The sequence below is a fragment of the Chelonoidis abingdonii genome, chromosome 3, assembly GCF_003597395.2.
Source record: "Chelonoidis abingdonii isolate Lonesome George chromosome 3, CheloAbing_2.0, whole genome shotgun sequence".
Classification (NCBI taxonomy): Eukaryota; Metazoa; Chordata; order Testudines; family Testudinidae; genus Chelonoidis; species Chelonoidis abingdonii.
In genome coordinates, this window is record NC_133771.1 from 176,734,022 (window position 1) to 176,755,150 (window position 21,129).

The 21,129-nt window shown below is 40.4% G+C and overlaps 2 protein-coding genes across 13 annotated transcripts in view; both read right to left on the minus strand.

Annotated features, from left to right (window-relative positions):
* Positions 1 to 2,410: 2,410 nt before the first annotated feature.
* MRPS10 (mitochondrial ribosomal protein S10) lies at positions 2,411 to 12,961 on the minus strand. Of its 2 annotated transcripts, none has more exons than XM_032787192.2 (7): positions 12,861 to 12,961; positions 6,454 to 6,518; positions 6,287 to 6,359; positions 5,146 to 5,285; positions 4,317 to 4,425; positions 3,406 to 3,495; positions 2,411 to 3,036 (listed from the first exon to the last, which is right to left on the minus strand). In XM_032787192.2, the coding sequence occupies exons 1-7, from the start codon at positions 12,906 to 12,908 to the stop codon at positions 2,950 to 2,952; spliced, it is 612 nt and encodes a 203-aa protein (XP_032643083.1). In that variant the 5' UTR covers positions 12,909 to 12,961; the 3' UTR covers positions 2,411 to 2,949. The 2 variants fall into 2 exon arrangements, with proteins under 2 accessions (XP_032643083.1, XP_074920452.1); XM_075064351.1 differs by lacking the exon at positions 12,861 to 12,961 and adding an exon at positions 8,419 to 8,520.
* Positions 12,962 to 17,769: 4,808 nt separating this feature from the next.
* TRERF1 (transcriptional regulating factor 1) overlaps positions 17,770 to 21,129 on the minus strand; it is a 145,708-nt gene continuing 142,348 nt past the window's right edge. For all 11 annotated transcript variants that reach the window (XM_032787184.2, XM_032787183.2, XM_032787190.2 and 8 more), the window contains 3 exons: positions 20,718 to 20,918; positions 20,051 to 20,259; positions 17,770 to 18,296 (listed from right to left, as the gene is read on the minus strand). In XM_032787184.2, the coding sequence (XP_032643075.1) occupies positions 17,975 to 18,296; positions 20,051 to 20,259; positions 20,718 to 20,918 (732 nt within the window). In that variant the 3' untranslated portion in view covers positions 17,770 to 17,974. The remainder of the gene's footprint in view (positions 18,297 to 20,050; positions 20,260 to 20,717; positions 20,919 to 21,129) is intronic.

Genomic DNA, 21,129 nt, shown 5'->3' on the forward strand with positions numbered 1-21,129 from the left:
AATCTCTTGCTAGGTGTCACAATAAAGGCTGTGTGATTTTAAATAACTTGAGGTTGGTGAGATGAATAGTTGCAACAGTCACATATTATAAGAAGCACAAGAAACTTTGCACATTTCTGCTGGAGCAGGTTGATTTTTCCCTGGCAGGGGACTGCGTTTGTCTGCTAATAGCTCTCTAGTGCAGGGGTCAGCAACCTTTCAGAAGTGGTGTGCCCAGTCTTCATTTATTCACTCTCATTTAAGGTTTCACATGCCAGTAATACATTTTAACGTTTTTAGAAGGTCTCTTTCTATAAGTCTATAATATATATCTAAACCAGGGGTAGGGTAACCTATGACACGCATGACAAAGGCAGCATGCGAGGACATTTTCAGTGTCACTCACACTGGCTGGGGCCTGGCCACCAGTCGGGGGGGGCGACTCTGCATTTTCATTTAATTTTAAATGAAAATTTTAAAAACCTTATTTACTTAACAATAGTTTAGATATATATTATAGACTTATAGAAAGAGACCTTCTAAAAACATTAAAATGTATTACTGGCATGTGAAACCTTAAATTAGAGTGAATAAATGAAGACTTAGCACACCGCATCTGAAAGGCTGCCAACCCCTGATCTCAACTATTGCTGTATGTAAAGTAAATAAGGTTTTTAAAGTGTTTAAGAAGCTTCATTTAAAATTAAAATGCAGACCCCCCTGGACCGGTGGCCAGGACCTGACCAGTGTGAGTGCTGCAGATTGCCTACCCCTGCTCTAGTGTTTCTAGAACCCCCATGATCTATTAATACACTTTCTTCTGACTGACAGGTACCTTACTATTCTAATCTTGGGCCCAAGTATAATGCTAAATTTCATGGTGGACCTGTGGGCAAAAAGACAAGGAGGGCAGCCAACTATTGTTTAGGTGTGATGTAAATAGACTCCTTTGCTGCTAGAAGCAGCTAGCTCATTATCCCAGTGGGCCACTGAAGCCTCAATAATTTACTTCCTACTATAACCTATTTGAGCTCCATAAAACATTTTGTTGCCTTAAATATTCCCTGCCAGCTTGTAAAGTAGAAACAAAATATACATAGCTGTTTTTGAACTGATGACAAGAGCAGGCTCATGCTGGACACAACTAACCAGTACCAACAGCTTGCCAATCTCTCTCTTTTTACAGCCTTCTTTCAATTCATTGCAGCCCTCACCCTTCCGTCTCCTCCAAACTATTCTAAAGGACCATTGTTACAGCTAGAACTGCTAGGCAATAGCACTTTCGCTCAGCAGCTGTTGATCCCACAGAGCAAATTGTTTTAAAAAACACTTACGGGGTATGTGTGGTTTCTCAAGAAATTTCAGCATTGGGTTTCTTTCTAAATTAGAACAAGCAGATTAAAAATGCCAGTTTCTCAAACTGGACAGTTTTGGCCAGCTCTGATAGTAGTCACCCCACCCCTTTGCCAACCCACAGCAGTTCCTGTGGTTCCTTCATACCTTTCCTTCTGTTGCTGCACCCCAACAATCTAGGTCCCAGCTCCACCCCTGTAAGCCTGCTGAAGTGCAGCATAAGTTATTTACCACCCCTCTCTGGCTGCGGAAGAAAAGGGAATTAAACTAAGCCTGCATCATAGGCTAATGTGCTAATCATTCGCCCACTTCTTCAAGAAGCTCTCAAGCTCCACAGAAGAAAAGGGAGGAAAAGGATGAGCTTCCACTTAGAACTGACCATAGGTTGTAGTGTAAGAGCCTCATTTTCAGGGCCCCTATGGAAAAAAGCCTTTTACACTTGTGATTAAAATACCTGTGTTGAGACTAAGTTCATACAATTATAACACGTCATCAAATGATGCTGTTAAAGATAATTTTACAAGTGCTTTTTCTTAGGCTTGGTCTACACTACAGACTTGTGGTGCTCTGCGTGATGCAGTTTACTAACCAAACTCCTGCTGTAGCCAGCACTATGTTGACGAGAGAGCTTCTCCCATCAACATAGCTACCCCCTCAGACATGGAGTACATACGCAGACTGGAGAAGCCCATTGGCAGGGGCAATGTCTTCCTTAAGCACTGCTGCATGTGTAGACAAGCCCTTACTATACAAGCAGCGTAGTCTTGGGAGAAATGCTGTATTCAGTTTCATGATGCAGATATTTTGGGGGAACTGGCAAGAAGCTAGAGAGTTTGCTCTTTGTCATTGTATCAAGAAAGGACCCTAAAGAGACTCGGTGGCTGCTTGATAACAGTGTGTCTGATATGAGATTTCCTGTGTGGTGTTTGACAACATTGTTCAAAGTATATACAGCATAAAAGTTTCACTAGAAAATATCCAGTCTGTTACTGATTTCGCCTCCCAGCAGAAACTGACTTGACCCATAAGTGCCCCACCTGCTCAGCTGAGTGGTGAATACTAAAATAAGTCCTGAAAGTTCTCTTCAATGTGCTTTTACCGTCATCTTCCAACTATAACAAAAGAAGATAAATGTAACCTTTTTCAGGAGACTATCCCAGCAATAAATATTTTAAATAAAATTTAATGGATCACATAAAAACTCTGAGATATGTGCTTCAAATATCAGCCTCAGTGACAGTAAATTCACAAATCCTGTGGTGTTTATGCACAAATAAACCATTACCATATATCCATGACTTGTTCATGTACATTTATTAAGTTTTGGCCACATAAGACTTAGAAAAAAGAAAAAAAAGAAAAACAGACAAAACATTTTCACAGCAGTCGTCCAGTCTTTCCGCTAATGGCCTGGACCTGGGATCCTAACTCACTGATAATTAGGGTAGCAAATGACCTGTCTCATCATAATTTAAGTATTGTTTGTAAAATTAAGACAGGGTTTGAGGTTGGATAGAGGGTAACACCTGTGAGAAGATGCTGTATTTAAAAAGTTAACAGGCAGAAGCTGAGCTTCCGTTGCTAACAGATGTGAAAAAGCTTTAGTACATGAAGGGCTCATGACGTGCTTGCTGTTTCTTCTACTGAAGGTAGCTTGTCCCAAATGGGCTTCTGAATATGTTCAGGCAGTTTCTCTAATTTGGTCTAAAAACAAAACAAACAATTACACTTACCAATTGCACCTTATATGTGACAATTCCCTCAGAATAAATTATTTTGCTGTATTCATATTTACCCAAATCAAATTACAAATACTTAATTCAGGTACATGAAAGGCCACCAAGTGGCAGAAGCCATTTTAAGAATAGCACAGCTTCCATCCCCTCTTCATCTTGTGCTTTCCACTGTTTGGATCCCATGCTCGCCAGCCTAGAATTTCTGCGTGTTCCAGAAATTACACTTGCTATTAGTCCCAGGAGATCTCAACAGCTACCATTTGTCATCTGATTCATCTTAAAACTAGACTCATCCCACAGCTCTTATTAGAAATTCAAGAAAGCAATTCAATTATACCTTTTTTATTTCCATGGCAACCCCTTCAGGTAAATTTCTTTGGATGTATTCCAAATAGACATCAGCTGTACTGCCAGTTAAATGTTTTAACTAAAACACAGAAAATGTTTTAAAAATAAAAGTAGCCATATTTTCTGCTATTAGCATATCACTGTATAATGATATAGGTACACACTAATAGGAAAATTTCCTCAGTGTTAGAAAAGCTAAAGCACTTAGGTTCAACCTTCCCTTCACTACAGGCAAAAGATTAGCATCATGTTTGCACTCTCACATTCATGCAGTTAGTAGGAGAAGGTACTCCCAGACTCAGGGTTTGCTTAACATCTGTATTCTAGAACTGTAGAAACATGTACACCTTTGTTTACCTCCAGATCCTCCTGGGATTAACTTGTAGTTTGATTAGTGCAGCCTATATTTAGAAAGGCTGCCCTGGGTATTATATAACATCCTAGCATCCTATTATGCTAGGTACACTACACACATACATTAATTGACAATCTCTTCCCCTCAACAAACGTGGCTAGTGGCCAGTTTTTGTTGTTTTTGTTTTTAAGAGGAAGGTAGTTATTTTTTAAAGGCAACTGTGGGCTGGTTTATCTGCCATTTTGTTTTAATTTTTAATTAACATAAAAGATACAATGTTGAAAATGGTGTGCTCAGAACCATATTTTCAGTAGTAGTATTTTAATATAAGGTGCATGAATTGCATCAAATATAGCAAGTAGTCTCTTTAGTATCCACTGAGAGAGGATTAGGAAGTTCTGCATGCTGGAGTTAAATGTAAAATCAGTACACACATATTTCAGGAATGTTAGTGAGTGTCAAACATTAAATGTTTGACAAAAGTGCATTTTCTATATGCGAAGTTCTATTTGAGCTCTCTCCTTCCCTCAAACACACTCACTCACCTCCAAGCATCTATAATGCGTCCTCATCTCATACTGAACTCTGTGCTTCTTGAAAATGTGTATTGACTTCAGAAGGGTGAATCGCTCTATCTTCCTGGGAGGTTCATCTCTAAAATGCAATCATTTAAATATATTATTTCATATTTTAAATCATATTCATACCCCTTTTAGATCAAACCACTGTTTTCAGTATCTATATAACCCACCGGGACTTAATGCCAGGATCCCTGCTTTAGTTGACATTTGCACAAGTGAATGAGGCAGTGTGAAAAGTACCAGTGTATTTTGGTACCACAGCCATATTTTACCTTAATAACTATTAAAAGACCTGGGGGAAAAACAGGCCCACTAAATTCAGCTGGGTGATGATGATACCTAGGGGGCTGCTTACACAGTCAGTGATGCTGTCCTTACAGCAAGTTTGAAATGGTACTTTAAAAAAAACACACACAACCCTAGGCAAGATTCCCTTTTCTATAAAATATTTTACTGTTTAAGATAGTGCTGTGTGTGTAACAGCTGTTGCTTTTGGCTTTATGGTCCTTGAACTATTATTGTATCCTACTGCTGTGTGAAAGGCACCATGTAAAACCAACTTTAAAAAAAAAAACCTGTGTAGGATTTTATAACAAGGAAAAGAAATTAAAACAACTTGTCAGGGAAATATCCCAATGGCTTCAAATTAGTTAAAAAATGCCATCAGTGTACATCTTTCACTTCTGAAACACTCAGCAAAAGTAAATTCCATACCTCAAAAATCTACAACTATGGATGCCATAAGGGGTGGTGTTTTACAAGTAGCAGCTGAGAACAGGTCACCTACACTTACACTTTTTCAATGGAGATGCCAAGTTCTTTAGCAGCAAGCACGGCAAAATATTCATAACTGTCCAACACAGTTTTATCATGGCCTTTAACTAAAACTGATAATTTCCTGTATAATGTGTCCGGTTCATCTGAAATGGATACCTACATTTTGTAAGAAAAAGACAGTTAGGTGATAACTCTATACTACCCTTAATTAATTAATACAATACACACATATCTTGTACCCCCAACTATCCTACATGGGGGAAAATACTATAGGCAGCTCAACCTAATTGTACTTTATAGTTTTGTCAACCTGTGACTAATTTGCCACTATTACCAATTCTGTCAAGGATGGCAGAGCTGTGCATGACTTAGGGTATAAATACATTTAAAACACTCCAGCTAAGTCCACTGGCCTAGATTCTCCTGTAGGTATAGGTAATCCACCTCCCCAAGAGGCATTATTTAGGTCTATGGAAGAACAATAGAAGCTGTCTACACTGGGGGTTAGGTTGGCTTAATTACGTTGAGCATATTTAACAACACAGTTAAACCAACTTAATTTTCTAGTGTAGACCAGGCCTCTAAATTTTGAGCATTCAGAAGTTCTTGATCAGGAGGGTGAGGGCTCTTCAAGATGACTCAGGAAAAAAAACGCAGTAAGGCTTGCAATAGTTGAAGTTAAGAGTAGAGCTCAGCAACTTCTGAAGAGTTGCAGATTCTTCCCTAAAACCAGTCTGCTATTACTTTTTTTTTGGCACTGGAGAAGTCACCTTCTCAGGCCCTGCACTGTTGGCAATTCTCTCTGTAGCAGAAGAGAAATACACAGGACTCCCTCCACCAGGATAAGATGAAACATTAAGTAAAATGGGAATTAAAATTTCTCCTTTTAAAGTATCTATCATACATATTTTAAAATGAAAGGACTTTCCACAAGAATACAACATTTCTATTCTAAATGGAGATTGTAACCCTAGGACCTCATTGAAAATGAGACCTCAATGAGTAATAATCCAACTCATACTATAAATATTCTTTTCCTAATGGGATTTTGCATAATTAAAAAAATACTCACCTATGCTAAAGTAAGTCTGAGTTTGTATATTTGCTTTGTTACTGAGAATGTATATAATAAGTAGAAGATCTACTTAGTCACATACCAAAGAATTGTCCTTATGATGGTGTAAATCTGTGTGGAATCCTGAGAACTGAACCCACAACAAGTCCTTGTTTCTAGATGAGAGGAGGGAGAAAAGACCACATTTAACATGATTACAAATTAAGAGCTCAGGGTTTTTCAGACTTGATTATTAAATGCCATACTTACAGAAGAAAACAATATTGCTTTGGCATATCTCCGCTTGAGTAATTTACAGGAAAAGTCCCTAATCCCTGTGAAAATAAGTTAAATCATCAGCTGGCGTCTTTCAAATTAAAAATTATCTGCTTAACGTAGATTTGTTAAAAGCTAGTTATTGTTTTCTAGACAAATAAATAAATGCAAGTCTGGAGGTACCATGAAGAACTTAGCATATGAAAGATTAAATGCATCTTTTTGCAGAGAGGTTCTACAGTAACTTGAAACCTGTGCATAGTGTTGGTGCAGAACAATGAAACACATACTGGTTAGAGGAGTTTCGTTCTTGCTCCAAAGATGATGGCACAGAGGGGAACGTAGACCAAGTAGTCTGGAATGGCTACATGATCGGTATAAAAAGGCAGCAGCTGCTATTCCAGTGCATAGGCCTGAATAAACATCACTTTGATTCCTAAACAAAGTCCATTTACACCTAGAGTCTATAGTGAATGTTGCCCTCAGTTGAACACATCATAAAATGACTAGTTTAATTAATTTGTATGGTATCTTTCTAGAAGGATTCAGAACTAAAGTAATATGGAAATTACCTTTAATCTGTGAAGAAGTTCCACATTAAAGTTTGTGTGTTGGAAATGGAAATCTGACTAGCTCACGCAGAAAATTTTTTGGGGTTAACAGCCACTTTACTTGTCAATATATTACCATTACATGAATACAAAAAATATATGAACTCACTACCTAATGCATATGCCTACCTACATAACCACCGGCAAATAAGACGACTGAGAAAGAAACTAATTGGTTACCAATGATACAAAGTCATAATTATAAGAATACCCTTGAGTTAGAACTCAATACAAAAATTGAATATTACTAATTTTATTAGCACAATAATGGACTCCAGCATGTGATGTCATTCCACTTCTGAATGCAGGATATAGCAATACATACAGTATTTCACAGTACAATTACAGTCTTTTTGGCTTTGTTTTCATAGAATAACAGACATGTTAGCTCTGCCCCTGTGACAATTCACCCAAATTTGGCCAAGTTACTTATCTCTGAAAAATCAGAGTCTGCACATGCTCAGTAGAAATGTGTTAGAATTTAGCAGGTAAATTATTATTCTATCTCTAGTGAGCACTCTCCACCATATAGCTCCTATGGGGCACCCAGACTGAGCAGGCAACATCCCCAGAGTGACTAGGCCTGTTCCAGTCCAGGGCTCCAGGGGCTAAGCAGGACTTGTCCAATCACTGTTGCTCTCACCACCCAGATGCTGGGGCAGTGGAACTCAGAGCAAGGAGACTGTCTCATCTATACTCTCAATCGTCCCCCTGCTAGCACCCAGGAGGAAAAAGAGGATGCCTCACTGGAATTTAAGAGGGAGAAGGGAAGTCACAGAGACAGGCTTCACAGGGGCAGAATAGGACAGGCAGGGAAAGAAGGGTCTAACAGCAAAAGCACACTAACTTCCAGAATCTGGAACAGAATCCAGGATTTCTGAGTCCAAATACTCCTCTGCTGCCTAGTAAACAGCTGTGAAACCCACTGGTAAGTATCATCTCCCTTTAGTGGATTGTCCACACAAGAGGAGAAAAGCCTGCTACTGCCACCAGTCACTTCATTAGCTCAAATGGTAGAGACCTGTGCTATGTATCTAAAAGTTCCAAGCCTGCTATTGAGCAAAGCTAGGATCAATTTTCAGTTTTGTTTTGTTTTTAAAATAGGAAATTACATGCAAAAATCTATTTTAAAATAAAGTTAACGTTCCAAAGTCAAGCACTTAAAAGGGGGGACGTGCTAGAATTAAGGTTTTCCATGCAACTGTAATGTGTCTCCTTGTGTATCTAGTCTTTAATTACATGATCACATGCTATTTTTCCCACAAGACCCCTGGCTCATTCACTCCACACTATAAATTGTGTTCAGGGAATGAATCAGGCTTGTGAATGAAGCTGCAGTCTGCAGGACCTCTCTCATTTGCTGCAGAAGTTTGGAGGTGTGTAGTGAATCAGGAAAGCCTGTAAGAGAAATGAACAGTATTTCGGCCTGTGCCATAAAGTTCTTACGTAATCCTGACAAGTCACTTCAACCAAAACATTCACAGGTGGCTACAAATTGTGTACCTTATTTCAAAGTACCCAACTTGAGACACCTGGAGTCAGATTTGCAGAAAAGCTGAGCATTCACAACTGCAGCTAAAGTCAATTAGAGCTGTGCATTGAACATATGAAATGCTATAAGAATGCTAACTATTCTGAGAAATCAAGTCTCCTGATTTTAGTGAATACCTGACAGTTTTGACTGTAACTTCTCTATGCCTTATAGTTCGTCACCTGTCCTACAATAGGGATAATGCCACCTCCCTAACTTACAATGGTTTTGTGAAGATAAGTTCATTAACATTTGTGAAGCACTCTGGTACTACTGTGATAAGTACCACAGAAAAGCGCATGAATGGCATGCGGAAATATTGAATGGGACTGCCCACTGAATGAGTATAAAAGATATACTGAATCGCCACCCATACAGTTAGCACTGTCCAACCTGGGCACTGAATGAGCCAGGTGTCCTGCAGAAAAAAAGGTGATAATGTAATTAAAGACTATTGTAATGCATATACACAAATTAAGGTTGTACAGGCAACCTTAATTCCAACGTTTTCTAACTTCTGACTCTGCAATCTTAATATAGTTGTTTGTATGTAAATATATATATATACACGTTATATTCACTATGTGCTATTGTAAGCATCACACTAACTTTCATAACTACAGAATATTAGAGAGTAGCAGAATATGTTGAAATTAATGAGAAAGTTAACTGTCTATATCAAATGAATGAGAAGAGATGTTTGATAATTAATGTCCTTCCTCTCCTCAAAACAAGAGTGGGCATCTCAAGTTCACAATAGGTATTAAGTTTACACCTTGGTGCACTGTTTATCCCTTTTAATTGACTGACTGGCAGATTTATATTCTTACATTCCATTTTTTTGCAATTTATGTTTTTAAAACTTCTGGACACAAACATTTGTAATCGATTCTGTGTTTAAAGTGATCTACTGTTTCATCAAGCTTTGTTTTTAAATCTTCAGTATGGGGAGTTATGCTCCTTTGTGGTACCAAACATTATAGCCTTTTTAACATTATTTAAATGTGTAAAGCATTATTCCTGCACACTTTTTCCTTTCTTGCATTGTGCTAATAATGTGTACAGGGACAGTACATAGTCATGTGCTTCTGCTAAATAAAATTGACGGTAATCTTAAAATGTGTTAAAAGTTGGACTATAAGGTAAATTGGTGAACACAAAGTGGGAGGGGCATTCAGCACCTATTAAAATATAAGTTTTGTAATAGTTCCATTTATTCTACAATTTAAGTCAAATATTTTTGAATTTATTTCAAAAGCTGGCGATCCCACAAGGCTACAGATACTCTAACAAACTACAATACAATGTAATTCAAATTCCATATACAGGTTGACCCTCCTGGCTAAAACAAAATTGGTCCTCTCCTAACAACAGTCATCCAAAAGAGCCTCAACTTTGTCCTCGTCTCATACACACTGTAGGAAAAAAGCAAATTTTGGAGCTTGGAATGTTAACAAGTCTCAGGAAGAAAGCAAATTCCAAAGTAGAGGGACTTAATGAGGAACCCCAACTGGTAATTTACTCTCAAACTTGAGAGAACTCAAGCACCTTCTCTGACCTCAATTGTTGCAGAAATTACATAGGGAAAACAGTAGTCCCTCACGTAGCTTAGTCCCAAATCTTTGTTTCTTTCACTTCCACAGCATAAATTTCAAAATTAATTTTCTCAGTTAGATACTTCCCTATGCTAGCCATCTCTTTGCTTCATCCACCAAGTAATCTGTAAGCCACAGGAACCATGCCAGGGCACGACTGGGAGATGGCTTTTGGGGGCCACTATATCAGTGGCCATGAACAGATTACAAAATCCAACCAATTCATTGCTAAAGTTGTCTTTCAGAAAGAGTACACTCCCAGAAAGCAATCTGTGATGGACCTTGATAGATATTCTACAAGGCTGGACAACTGAAACAGGTCTTTTGCTTCACCTGGATAGATACAGCCCTACATCAATAATCTTGGATTAAAATAAAATAGAAGACACAGCAACTCTGCTTTCAACTCATTTGCAGTTCAGGTTAAAGCCTATAGGAGAGCCTGGAGTTGAACTGAAGCTACTAATCCAAATTAAGAACACCTTTTTTATACCCAAAACTATACCCCTCAACTTCAGCCCAGATGTGGCCAGTGACATGAGTAGAGCAGATGTCCCCATGATTGTCATGCTAGCTACAAATCCCTGAGTCAATCCACAGGAATCATCTGCGTTGACATGGAGCTCAAACACTATTAGCCAAAGCAAAGAACCTGAGAAATTCAAGCAAGGCTTCCGCAGCACAGCTGGCGAATCAGGAATATTAACTAAAGAGTCCAGCTCTCTGACTTTAACTTAGAATTAAACAAATACAAAACTTAGAAACAGAGGTAAAGCCCCAAGACTGTCAACTCTTGGAGCAGGGCTGCCTATTTGCTCTGCCTTTGTACAGCCCTGGCATGCTGGGCTCCTGGTCCAGGAGTTGGGCTCCCAGGTGCTACCCAACCACTCAAGGTGATGGTCTCTGCACAGTTCTCTGGACCAGACACCACGAGCGGGTGTGGTGTGAAAAACTGCTAACTGATGTAATTTGCTACTACTAGCAGTTACTGATATTAAACGGCTATCTGACCTCATCTGCTACTGGAAGGGGGTAGCAAATTTTACTCAGTAGCAGTTACTGATACGTAAGGTGGTTCTTATTTGGTGACTTGTCCTAATTTGCTAAAACTTGACAGTATTCTTGGATGGAAGCATGAAGTCTTCAACTTCCAAACAACTCTGCCTGGTGTATATAAGTATCAATTACCTCTTAACAGAGTGAAGTCATTTAAACATCATTTATTTTGCAGCTTCCTTTATTGTGCTAACAAAACACAGCAAGTGCAATACTAAAAAGACATGTCATTGCTAAAACTACTAGCAAGTACTTACTTATACATATTTTCAATGAGGATTTGTTATTAAAATATAAATAGCACAATAACAAAGGTAAATAATGAAGTGCTAAGAGTAATTCAGAGAATCCCAGCAGCAAAGACGACACATTTGTAAACTGCTATAAGACTTCAGAGTAGCAGCCATGTTAGTCTGTAGCCACAAAAAGAACAGGAGTACTTGTGGCACCTTAGAGACTAACAAATTTATTTGAGCATAAGCTTTCATCGGCTACAGCCCACTTCATCGGATGCATGCAGTGGAAAATACAGTAGAAAGAGCTATATATACACATAAAGAACATGAAACAATGGGTGTTCATGAGACTGCATGCAGTCATATAAACTGATAAGGGATTCTTTGTTTTTCAGGGCTATATGTAAAATATTTCACCAAATCAAGTCTCCCTCAGCAGGTTACATCAGACTGAGAGGAGCTGTGGTGACTAGGCCCTGGGATGCCTGTACCGCTAAGAACCCAGCCTGGAGAAGCCCATTCTGAGAGGAACTGTCCTGTGGAAGGGGAAATGAAAAAGTCCCTCTGCCCCCCTCCCTATTTTTGAAAACACTGGTGTCTTGGTCCACCGGGGTAACAGTCACCTCCTGTGCCCCAATTTTGCCCTCTAGCAATGCCTCACCCCAGCACCTAATCCCCTCCCTGACTTTGCCCTTCAGCCCCTAGCCTAAGCCTGCCTCCAGCTGCTTGAACCCCTGACCAGTCAATTTCCACCCCCCTGCTCAGGCCATCCCCTGCCGATCTGCCCCCTTTTAACCCCGTACAAACCAACCCGAGGACTATCCGGCGAAGTGGGTGACACACGAAAGCTTATGCTCCAATACCTCTGTTAGTCTATAAAGCGGCACACGATTCTTCTCTCTTTTTACAAGTAAGGGCAGTGACTTCAGCAGAGGTTACTGAACATGCTCACTACACCCTCAGTGGCAAAGGCAGACCCAGAGCAACGTCTCACACTGCACCAGCTGTGGCCGCTCAATTCTTGACCCAGCTGCCGCGGCCCCCAGGGCCCCAGCCGAGAAGCCCGAGCCCCGTTACAGGTACCTGCAGCGGAGCCGGGAGTCAAGCGCGCTGCAGCGCCCAGTGCTGTAACCCCGACACCTCTGCTCGGGCTGTAGACAACCGCGCGGCGATCAAGGTCGAGGCCCTGGCTCGTGTCCGGCAACGCGGGCAGAGGGGGCTGAGGAGCAGCCGAGGGCTCGGGTGAGGAGAACGCTGAGCACTCGGGCGGCTAGACACGGAGCGGGGAAGCCGGGACGGCCCTAGAGACAGGTCCGAGCATCGCTGAGGTGCGCGCGCCCTGTCGCTGCAGCCCGCCCCGCGCCCCCGGTACCTGGCAGCACCGCCGCCACAAGCTTCTGACGCCTTCCCACGCCGCCATCTTGCTCACAGTCCCGCCTCCCCCGGCAACTTCCGGCAGCCATCGCACCGTAGAGCTGACCCCGGAAGGATAGAGCGGCCCCACCCCCAACCTGCTACCATAGAGTTCGCCCTCCCGCGCTGGAGCGGCCGGTCGGCGCAGGAGCCAGACTCGCCCACGTGACACAGAACAGGCCCCGCCCCACTGCACTGTCACCGTCCCAAAGCCTGCAGCGGCACCACCCCTCCCACCCCATCTGAGCAGAGCGTTGGCCTCAGGCCCCCTCGTCACGTGGGAGCCCCTCCGCCGTGACAGAGCCCCAGGGGAAGGCGCCAATAGCTGAGAGGCCCCAAAGCGGCTCCCCCGCCTTACACCCCATCGTCCCTTCGCGAGCCGGGGGCTCCTGCCGCCCAGGGCTCCGGGGCGGGATGAGCCACGGACACCATTTTTCAGTATGCGCCTGCGCGCTTTGTCTGGTGCTTGCCTCGTTAGAGGCGCCCAGCTTGTCCCCGGCCCCAGCCACCTTAGCGCGCCTGGAGGGCGCTGCCCACCAGGCTTGGGGGGCGGGGGGTCCTGGAAACACATGTAAAGGATGCTAAACAATCAGCTCCACCTTTTCTTGCGTCAGACAGGTTGAGGGGGGCCCAGAAGCTTCTCACCTACCCTGATCCCAGAAACATATTTTGTCTCTCCAAGATCATCATCTTTATCTTGTGCTCTCCCCAGCTAAGTGTGCTGTTCACCTGCTCTTTCATAGCCTCGATTATAATCGCTTTAGGCCAGCGCTGGTCTCATGTTTGTAGCGTGCCTTGCATAACAGCGCCGCAGGCCATCCTCACTATTGCAATGGAGGGATAAAGACATACTTTGCAACAGGCACCAGTACACATAGACCCTCTCTGTACATACCCAAGCTCCAGTGTCTGATTAACTACAAACTAAGGTAATCAAATCAAAAGTAAAAGCAGCTACATTTGCTTAAATCATTTACAACTGTATGAGAACTCTGTGAAATGCTTTTGAAACTGACACACCTGAGGCCTTGGCTACACTGGAGCTTTACAGCGCTGCAACTTTCTCCAGCTATCTACACTGGAAGGAAACCTAGACCATCCCTGACAGGTACTTACCAACATGTTTTAAAAAAAACTCCGATGGGGAGATTCCACATTTCCAAAGCTTAACTACCCTTGTAGTTAGAAAGTTTCTCATAATATCTAACCTAAATCGCTTTTGCTGCAGGACTTTTCTGTCCTATCTTCAGTGGACATGGAGAACAATTGATCACAGTCCTCTTTATAACAGTCCTTAATATTTTTAAAGATTTATCAGGTCACCCTCCCTCTCATAGTCTTCTTTTCTCAAGATTAAACATGCCCAGTTTTTGTAACCTTTCCTCATAAAAGGTTTAGAAAACCTGACCTATCTTTTTTTTGTTACTCGTCTCTGGACTCTCTCCCATTTGTCCACGTCTTTCCTAAAGCATGGGACCCAGAAATGGACACAGTACTCCAGCTGAGGCCTTACCAGTGCATTTTGCAGAATTAAGGAATGCTCTTTTAAAAAGCATCTATAAAGTACACTATGTGTATATTATTTTATATATATCTATATCTATCTTTGTTGTCAACCCCCCAATTTTTTAACAGATTAATTTATTTAAAAGAAATTTTCATCACGGTAGAAAAACCCAACAAACTACATTTTATCAAAAGTATAAAATTCACTAGAAAATACTGTACTTTTTTTGGCAAAACTGTTACATAAAACCCTTTGATTTACAAATACAACAATTATTTGTTACAAACGAAATAGTACTGAATATTCTATACATAGTGCTTTTTGATATGTACCAAGCATATGGAATCCAAATAAAAACCATCAAAAAACCAAAACAAATATTAAGTTGTGAAATTAAGCCATCCTAGTGCAAATCTGAATAAGTTACATCCTGAAGTTAACTTGCATGCAAGTCAGATGCTAATAATATGAAGCTATATCTGGAAGAGATCACAAACTACATTAAATATGTAGTTTTTATTTCCATTGCTTTTCCACCCAAAAGTATATATATATTTTTACACTAGAGCTCCTAAAGTATTTACAACCTTCTAATAAAATATATCAGTTAAATATATTTGAAAATAAGATGATTTTTTCATAAAATATATTGATTTTCTATGTACAGATTTTACCAAAGGACTAAATCCAATAGTGAAACCATCCCATAATACATAGTTTTGCATCAGCAACTATTAGCAAGAAAACAACTTTTCTGAAATAAAACGAAACCACATTTAGATACATCTAGGCAGAACAGCATCTGTGTAACATCAGACTGTGCAACATTTTAAGAATATGGAGTCAGTGTTTGAGGCCTAACATTTAATACTATTTCAGGAATCTGCATTCTTTCTTTATAGACAATCTCTTTGGTTATTTTCAACTAATTTTTATCATGGGTGTAAAATTAAAAGTGTGCCTGTCTCATCACTAGGGAATAGTTTGTGTATTTAACACAGGCATCTGGCTAATCTTTAGTTAGAAGGAACCCAGACTCTTTTTTTAAAAAATTACTTCTGTGGGGATCAAATCCAAAAATTTCTACAATATTTGTACTCAATTCTTCTTCAGGCAAAACTCCCATTGACTGCAATGAAAGTTTTGCCCGAGTTTGGCAGGACGGTCCCTTCAAGACTCTCTATATGCAGACTCCTTCCTACCAACCTACGAGTGCCACTTCCACAGCATGCTTCCACTTTCTCTTCAACTCCACTGAAGAAGTCCCTTCACAGAGGAGCACTTAGGGTTCAAGGCTCCATAAATTGGGAGGGGAGGGGAGGGGATGGGCTCTAGTCAAGTCTTTCCACCTTAAGCTCACAGACTCCAATGCAAGTTACTGCATACAAAGGCCCTGAACCTGCAAATACTTAAATGTCTGTAGACTCCACTCACAAGAGTCTAAACTTCTGTGGACTGCCCAGAGTATAGGAGTCATGCTCCCAGGGCATGGCAGAGAGCCAACTGGAAGTGTAGGGACACAGGCCTTCTGTCAGATCTGTTGAGATTCACAGGCATAGTGAGAGGAACCATCTGTTGTTCCACAGAAAGCGGGGGGAGGAAACTCCACCCACCAACAAAAGAATTCACAGGAAACTTCCAACTTTAAAATGATGAGTGGTTTCAACTTACCTGTAAGGGTCATTCTTGATTAGCAGAGCATTTGACTCTGAGCAAGAACTTGAGGATTTGGCCGTGTATGTTTGGCTTTAACACAAAAATGGTCTCTTTACTCAAGTAATAATTCTGTGTAGACACCGGTCCTGATTCTCACTGCCTTTGCATCTTGATGGTCATTTACATCTGTCTATGGTGAGTGAAGAAACACTATTATTTGATAGTATTCTACTGCCATTTTGTATTCATTTTGTACAGGTGTAAGTAGACAAGGGGAAGACTCTGGAAACCCAGTCCAACATCTTGCTTGCTCTGGTTAAGACTACATTTTGTGACTCCAGATATTGTGCCAAATGAATGAAATATTCTTACTGTAAAAAAATGAAGAAGATCTGAAATGATTTACATACAAATATGTTATAAAATTTGCAGTACTGTTCTCCTACACAGGATTCAAGAGAGCATCAGTATTATCAGTGAAGCCTCTAAAACATTTACAGCATTTTATTTCAAGAAGAGCTCACAAACTGCCACTTAGTAATGAAAGGTCGTGCACCCAAGCACTGTAATCCTGCAGCCTGTGGTTTAGGTACAACTCTATGAATCCTGTACTGTGTATCTGTGGAGAATGTGCCAAACCAAGGTCAATACAGATAAGGTTAGAGAGATCTTGTGTGCAGATCTTGGCCAAAGGGGAAAAAAAATGGGGGGGGGGGAAAGGGAGGAGTCAATGTAAGCGTTTTTCCCACCTTTGCTGGATAAATGTCACACTGAATACATACAAATCTGAGTTTGATGTAAAGACAAGTGAATACTCAAAAATAGCACAAGAATATTTCAGCACAGGAAGAATAAAAAAAGTGTCTGTTTAAATTTCCAGAAATGTTCTTTTGAAAGAGAGTAGATATACCAACAATATCCCTCCCCGCTTTTGTCTGTGGGGAAAGAATGTCTCTGGACATTTACTGTCTTCTGGAACATGCTCCTGCACTGCTAAATTGTACAAAACCTCTAAAACCTCTGGGATGGCTATTGAAAAGCATGATTTATTGTTACAATAGAAGGTATCTCCAGTTCTGTCCAATTACAAAGGCAGGGCTCCTAATCCAGTGTTCCAATTAGAGGATGCGAGTTTTTGCCACACTTTAACTAAAGTGAACCGCTATAGAATCATCTTCAATTCTCAGACTGGGTAATTCAAAAACCAGTGGATCTCTCTCTTTTGAATCCTATTAAAATGGAAGCTCTAAAATGTACAGTACGAACAATATCTTTTGCAAGCAGACTAACAGGTACAGGTTGAGCAGTGTTCTGCTGAATGGATGGTAGTCACTCCTGTAATTATTTCATATTTAGTCAGATTTCTTTTTGTTACAGATACAACAAGAATGCAAAACGAATAACACATCAAGTCAGCATCTCCAACAAATATGGAGTACTATCAGAAAAACACTGCAAGATCCATTGCAGGCAATTAATCCAGTCAGAAATGCACAACAATAGGACCAAAATGAGACGTGTAAAATGAAACAGTCCAGGTTATACTGAACTGAGAATCAGAACATTCTGAAGAGTTGAAGATTCAAGTTCCTCCCATAAAAAGGCTGGAAGGAAATGGAAATAGAAACATGAATTTCTCTGTTATATTTGTGGTTTTGAATAATCTCAGTGAAGCAGAACCCAGATAAAACACCTTATAAGAAAATTTGTGCCAATTATTTATTTTTCCCCAACAAACAAACTGATTAAAAATGGGTGGGAAGCGTATCTTTTCCCTAGACCTGGATAAAAGAATTACCATTTTTAAACAGGTAGTTTAAAATCAATGGGAAATAAACAGGTTGTCCAGGTTTCCTGACTGATACATTCAGGATGTTTTCAGTAGCTGTCTGCATGTGACAACTCTACATTTACAACTCAGCATCATCCTGAAGTAAATCTGCATCTTCATCATCCAACAAGAGGTCAGCATTCATGACTTCAGTCTCTTCTATGACATCTCCTAACTCCTGAACATCATCATCTTCAAGGTCGCCTACATGCTCAACATGTTTAATCAAACTCAAGTGATCCAGAGGGATCACATCATGTCCAACTGGCCCAGTAGTTCTTGCAATAGCAGCTGCCATTTCTGCTGCAACAGCAGCTTTCTGAGCCTTCTGCCTTTGCTGTTCTTCCTGTTGTCTGTGGGTCTTCATATGAGCATTGCGACTTTTGATTTTGAAAAACACCCTAAAATTTCAAGAGAAGAAAGAACATTTCAGATGACATCCTATTGCCTCTATTCAAAAACACACTGATGTGCTTTGCTTCCTTGCCTTGAAAGAGATGATGGAGAAGAGAAATCTATGTACAACTTGGAGGATTTCAGGGAGCAATTATCAGGTTTCTGCAATCTAATAATAATACAGACAACCGTATGCTCTCTTCATTTAAACATTTATATGAATCCAATTGCTGCTTTATCTGAGTGCTTCACAACTGTCAATACACTTATCCTCCAAACACCCCTATCAGGTAAGAGTGTGCTAATATCCCCATTTTACAGATGTGAAAACTGAGGCAGAAAGAGACTAAAGGTGAGATTCACAAAGTATTTAGGCACCTGTATACCTTTGTGAATCCCACCCTAAGTGATTTGCTCACAGTCACACAGGAAGTCTGTGGTGGAATAGGAAACTGAATCCAAGTTTTGGGAGCCCCAGTTAGTGCCCTAACCGCTGGAGCATCCTTCCTCCCTCTTTTGGAAAGGTTAATTTATGCTTTTTAGCTACTCATTCCTCAGATATCACATCCATCTACTGCAGCACTGCCAACTCCAAATACATAACAGTCATCAGTCAGGCTTCCCAAAATCATGGTTGACTTTTGCTGAAGTGAAGAGTTCTGTGAAGACTGGCCACAGAATACAGAACTGAAATCCTAACACAGGGGTAGGCAACCTATGGCACATGGGCCGAAGGCGGCACGCGAGCTGATTTTCAGTGGCACTCACACTGTCCAGGTCCTGGCCACTGGTCTGGGGGACTCTGTATTTTAACTTAAATTTAAATGAAGCTTCTTAAACATTTTAAAAACCTTATTTACTTTAGTTTAGTTATTTAATTTAGTTATTATTACAGACTTATAGAAAGAGACCTTCTAAAAACGTTAAAATGTATTACTGGCACATGAAACCTTAAGTTAGAGTGAATAAATGAAGACTCAGCACAGCACTTCTGAAAGGTTGCCGACCCCTGTCCTAACATTTCAAAACTCAGCTACTTAGAGTAGAGACCTTGACACTATTAAACTGCTCAGATGGTTTATCCTGGAATAGTATCAGACTTTGCAATTTTGAAAACTTTTCAAGATTTGATCAGTATCTGCACTCAAAATGTCTGCTTTATGTGACACTTTCATGAAAGTGGCTTTTAAGACTTCAACCCTTGTGAGCAGGTACAGATGTAGCCAAGTCACTTGATGTGGCTGTATTGATTTTATGTATTACATTTCCAACACTTCAGATGTCCAGAATACCACATCAGCTGAACAGAAACTGTATCAGTTGAGCCAACTGAGTGTTTTACGCCTCCTGGAAACAGAACCCAAATGAGACTTCGATAACATCAACAAAAATGCTAGGGTTATTTGCCTCCCTCTGCTGGAACCAGGAAGCATAACTCTTGCATAGGGACTATCAGGAAACTGAAAGAGAGACTGAATGCAGTAGGCAAACTGTCCAAAGCTCTCAAATGATATCCAAAGCAGTTTCTCAAAACAGATTAGGATAGGTGGCTTGTGGGCACATTTCAATGGCTGTTTTTTGTTGGGTTTTTTTGGTGGATGGGGAAAGGAAAACGTCACAATATGTCAAAGGAAACTAATACTCCTTTGAAGCAAACATGGGAAAATAAATAATTACTAGAAACTTGTTGAAGTTCTATTTCTTTGGAACATGAGCAGACAAACTTTCTGTACTATTACAGACAGATATATTCCCTTACTTGCCACACTCTTTACAAGGAAAAATTGTTGTTGGGTCTGTCTCGCCACTCGTTGTGCTGTGGGCAGGGGAACTCTTGACTGAGCAGTATCCACTCTGCGTGCCAGATTTTTGCTTTGTACCTGGAACGGTGCATCGTGGTTTTGTCACTTGATTTGTACCACCATGTATGCGAGCATGGCCATTTAGTGCTTGTCTCGAGCTAAACACCTAAGAAAAAAAACAAACTCCATTAAACCAGCAGCTCAGAAAGAGAAATACATTTAATTTACATTATATTGATATATAAACAACTGCACTGGTTAATAATACAAACAACACATTTAGCCTAATTCTGTTCTGAATTATACCTAGTTGAAGTTAAAGATCTACTCATTATAGAAACAGAAATGTACAGTAATGAGTAGCATTCCCAGTTATTTCATTATATTATCCTTCTAATATACAAAAATACCTAAATCTAATCTGGAGCTTTTCATCCATACATCTCAAAGTACTTAAAGGGGTTAAGTATGTTATCCCTCTTTTATAGATGGGAAATCTAAGATACAGAGAGGTGAAATGACTTGCCCAGCAGACCAGTGGCAAGGCCCAAAGCAGAACCCTAGTCTCTTGAGTCCACCACAATACTGCCCCCCATATGCTTTAAAGATATCAAACACACTTACAGCACCACAGTTTGGCATTTCACAGATAAAAGAGGCTGCAGAAAATGTGAGACTTTGAAGGGGTGGCAGGTCTACAGGTGCACCAAGAGCTATAGGTGGTGGTTCAGGAGATTTCTGTATTTCACTTTCCTCTTCTTTTACAGATTTTCTTTCTTCTTCCATCTCCTCCTCATCCTCTAAATCTTCCTCCTCCCCACTTGTCTGAAATTAAAATTAAATTTAAGGAAGACTAAAAATTTCATAAAAGAATAAAGGAAAGGCATAAAACTAGCGACAGTTCTGGAACACAGCATTAGTTTCTTCCTTCAAGGTTCCTGCTGTAACATTTTTATTTGTCCCACAATGGAGGACTTTCCGTGTCTTATTCATAACAAAATGATCATGTATCCATAGCTGCAAGGAGTTCTACAAT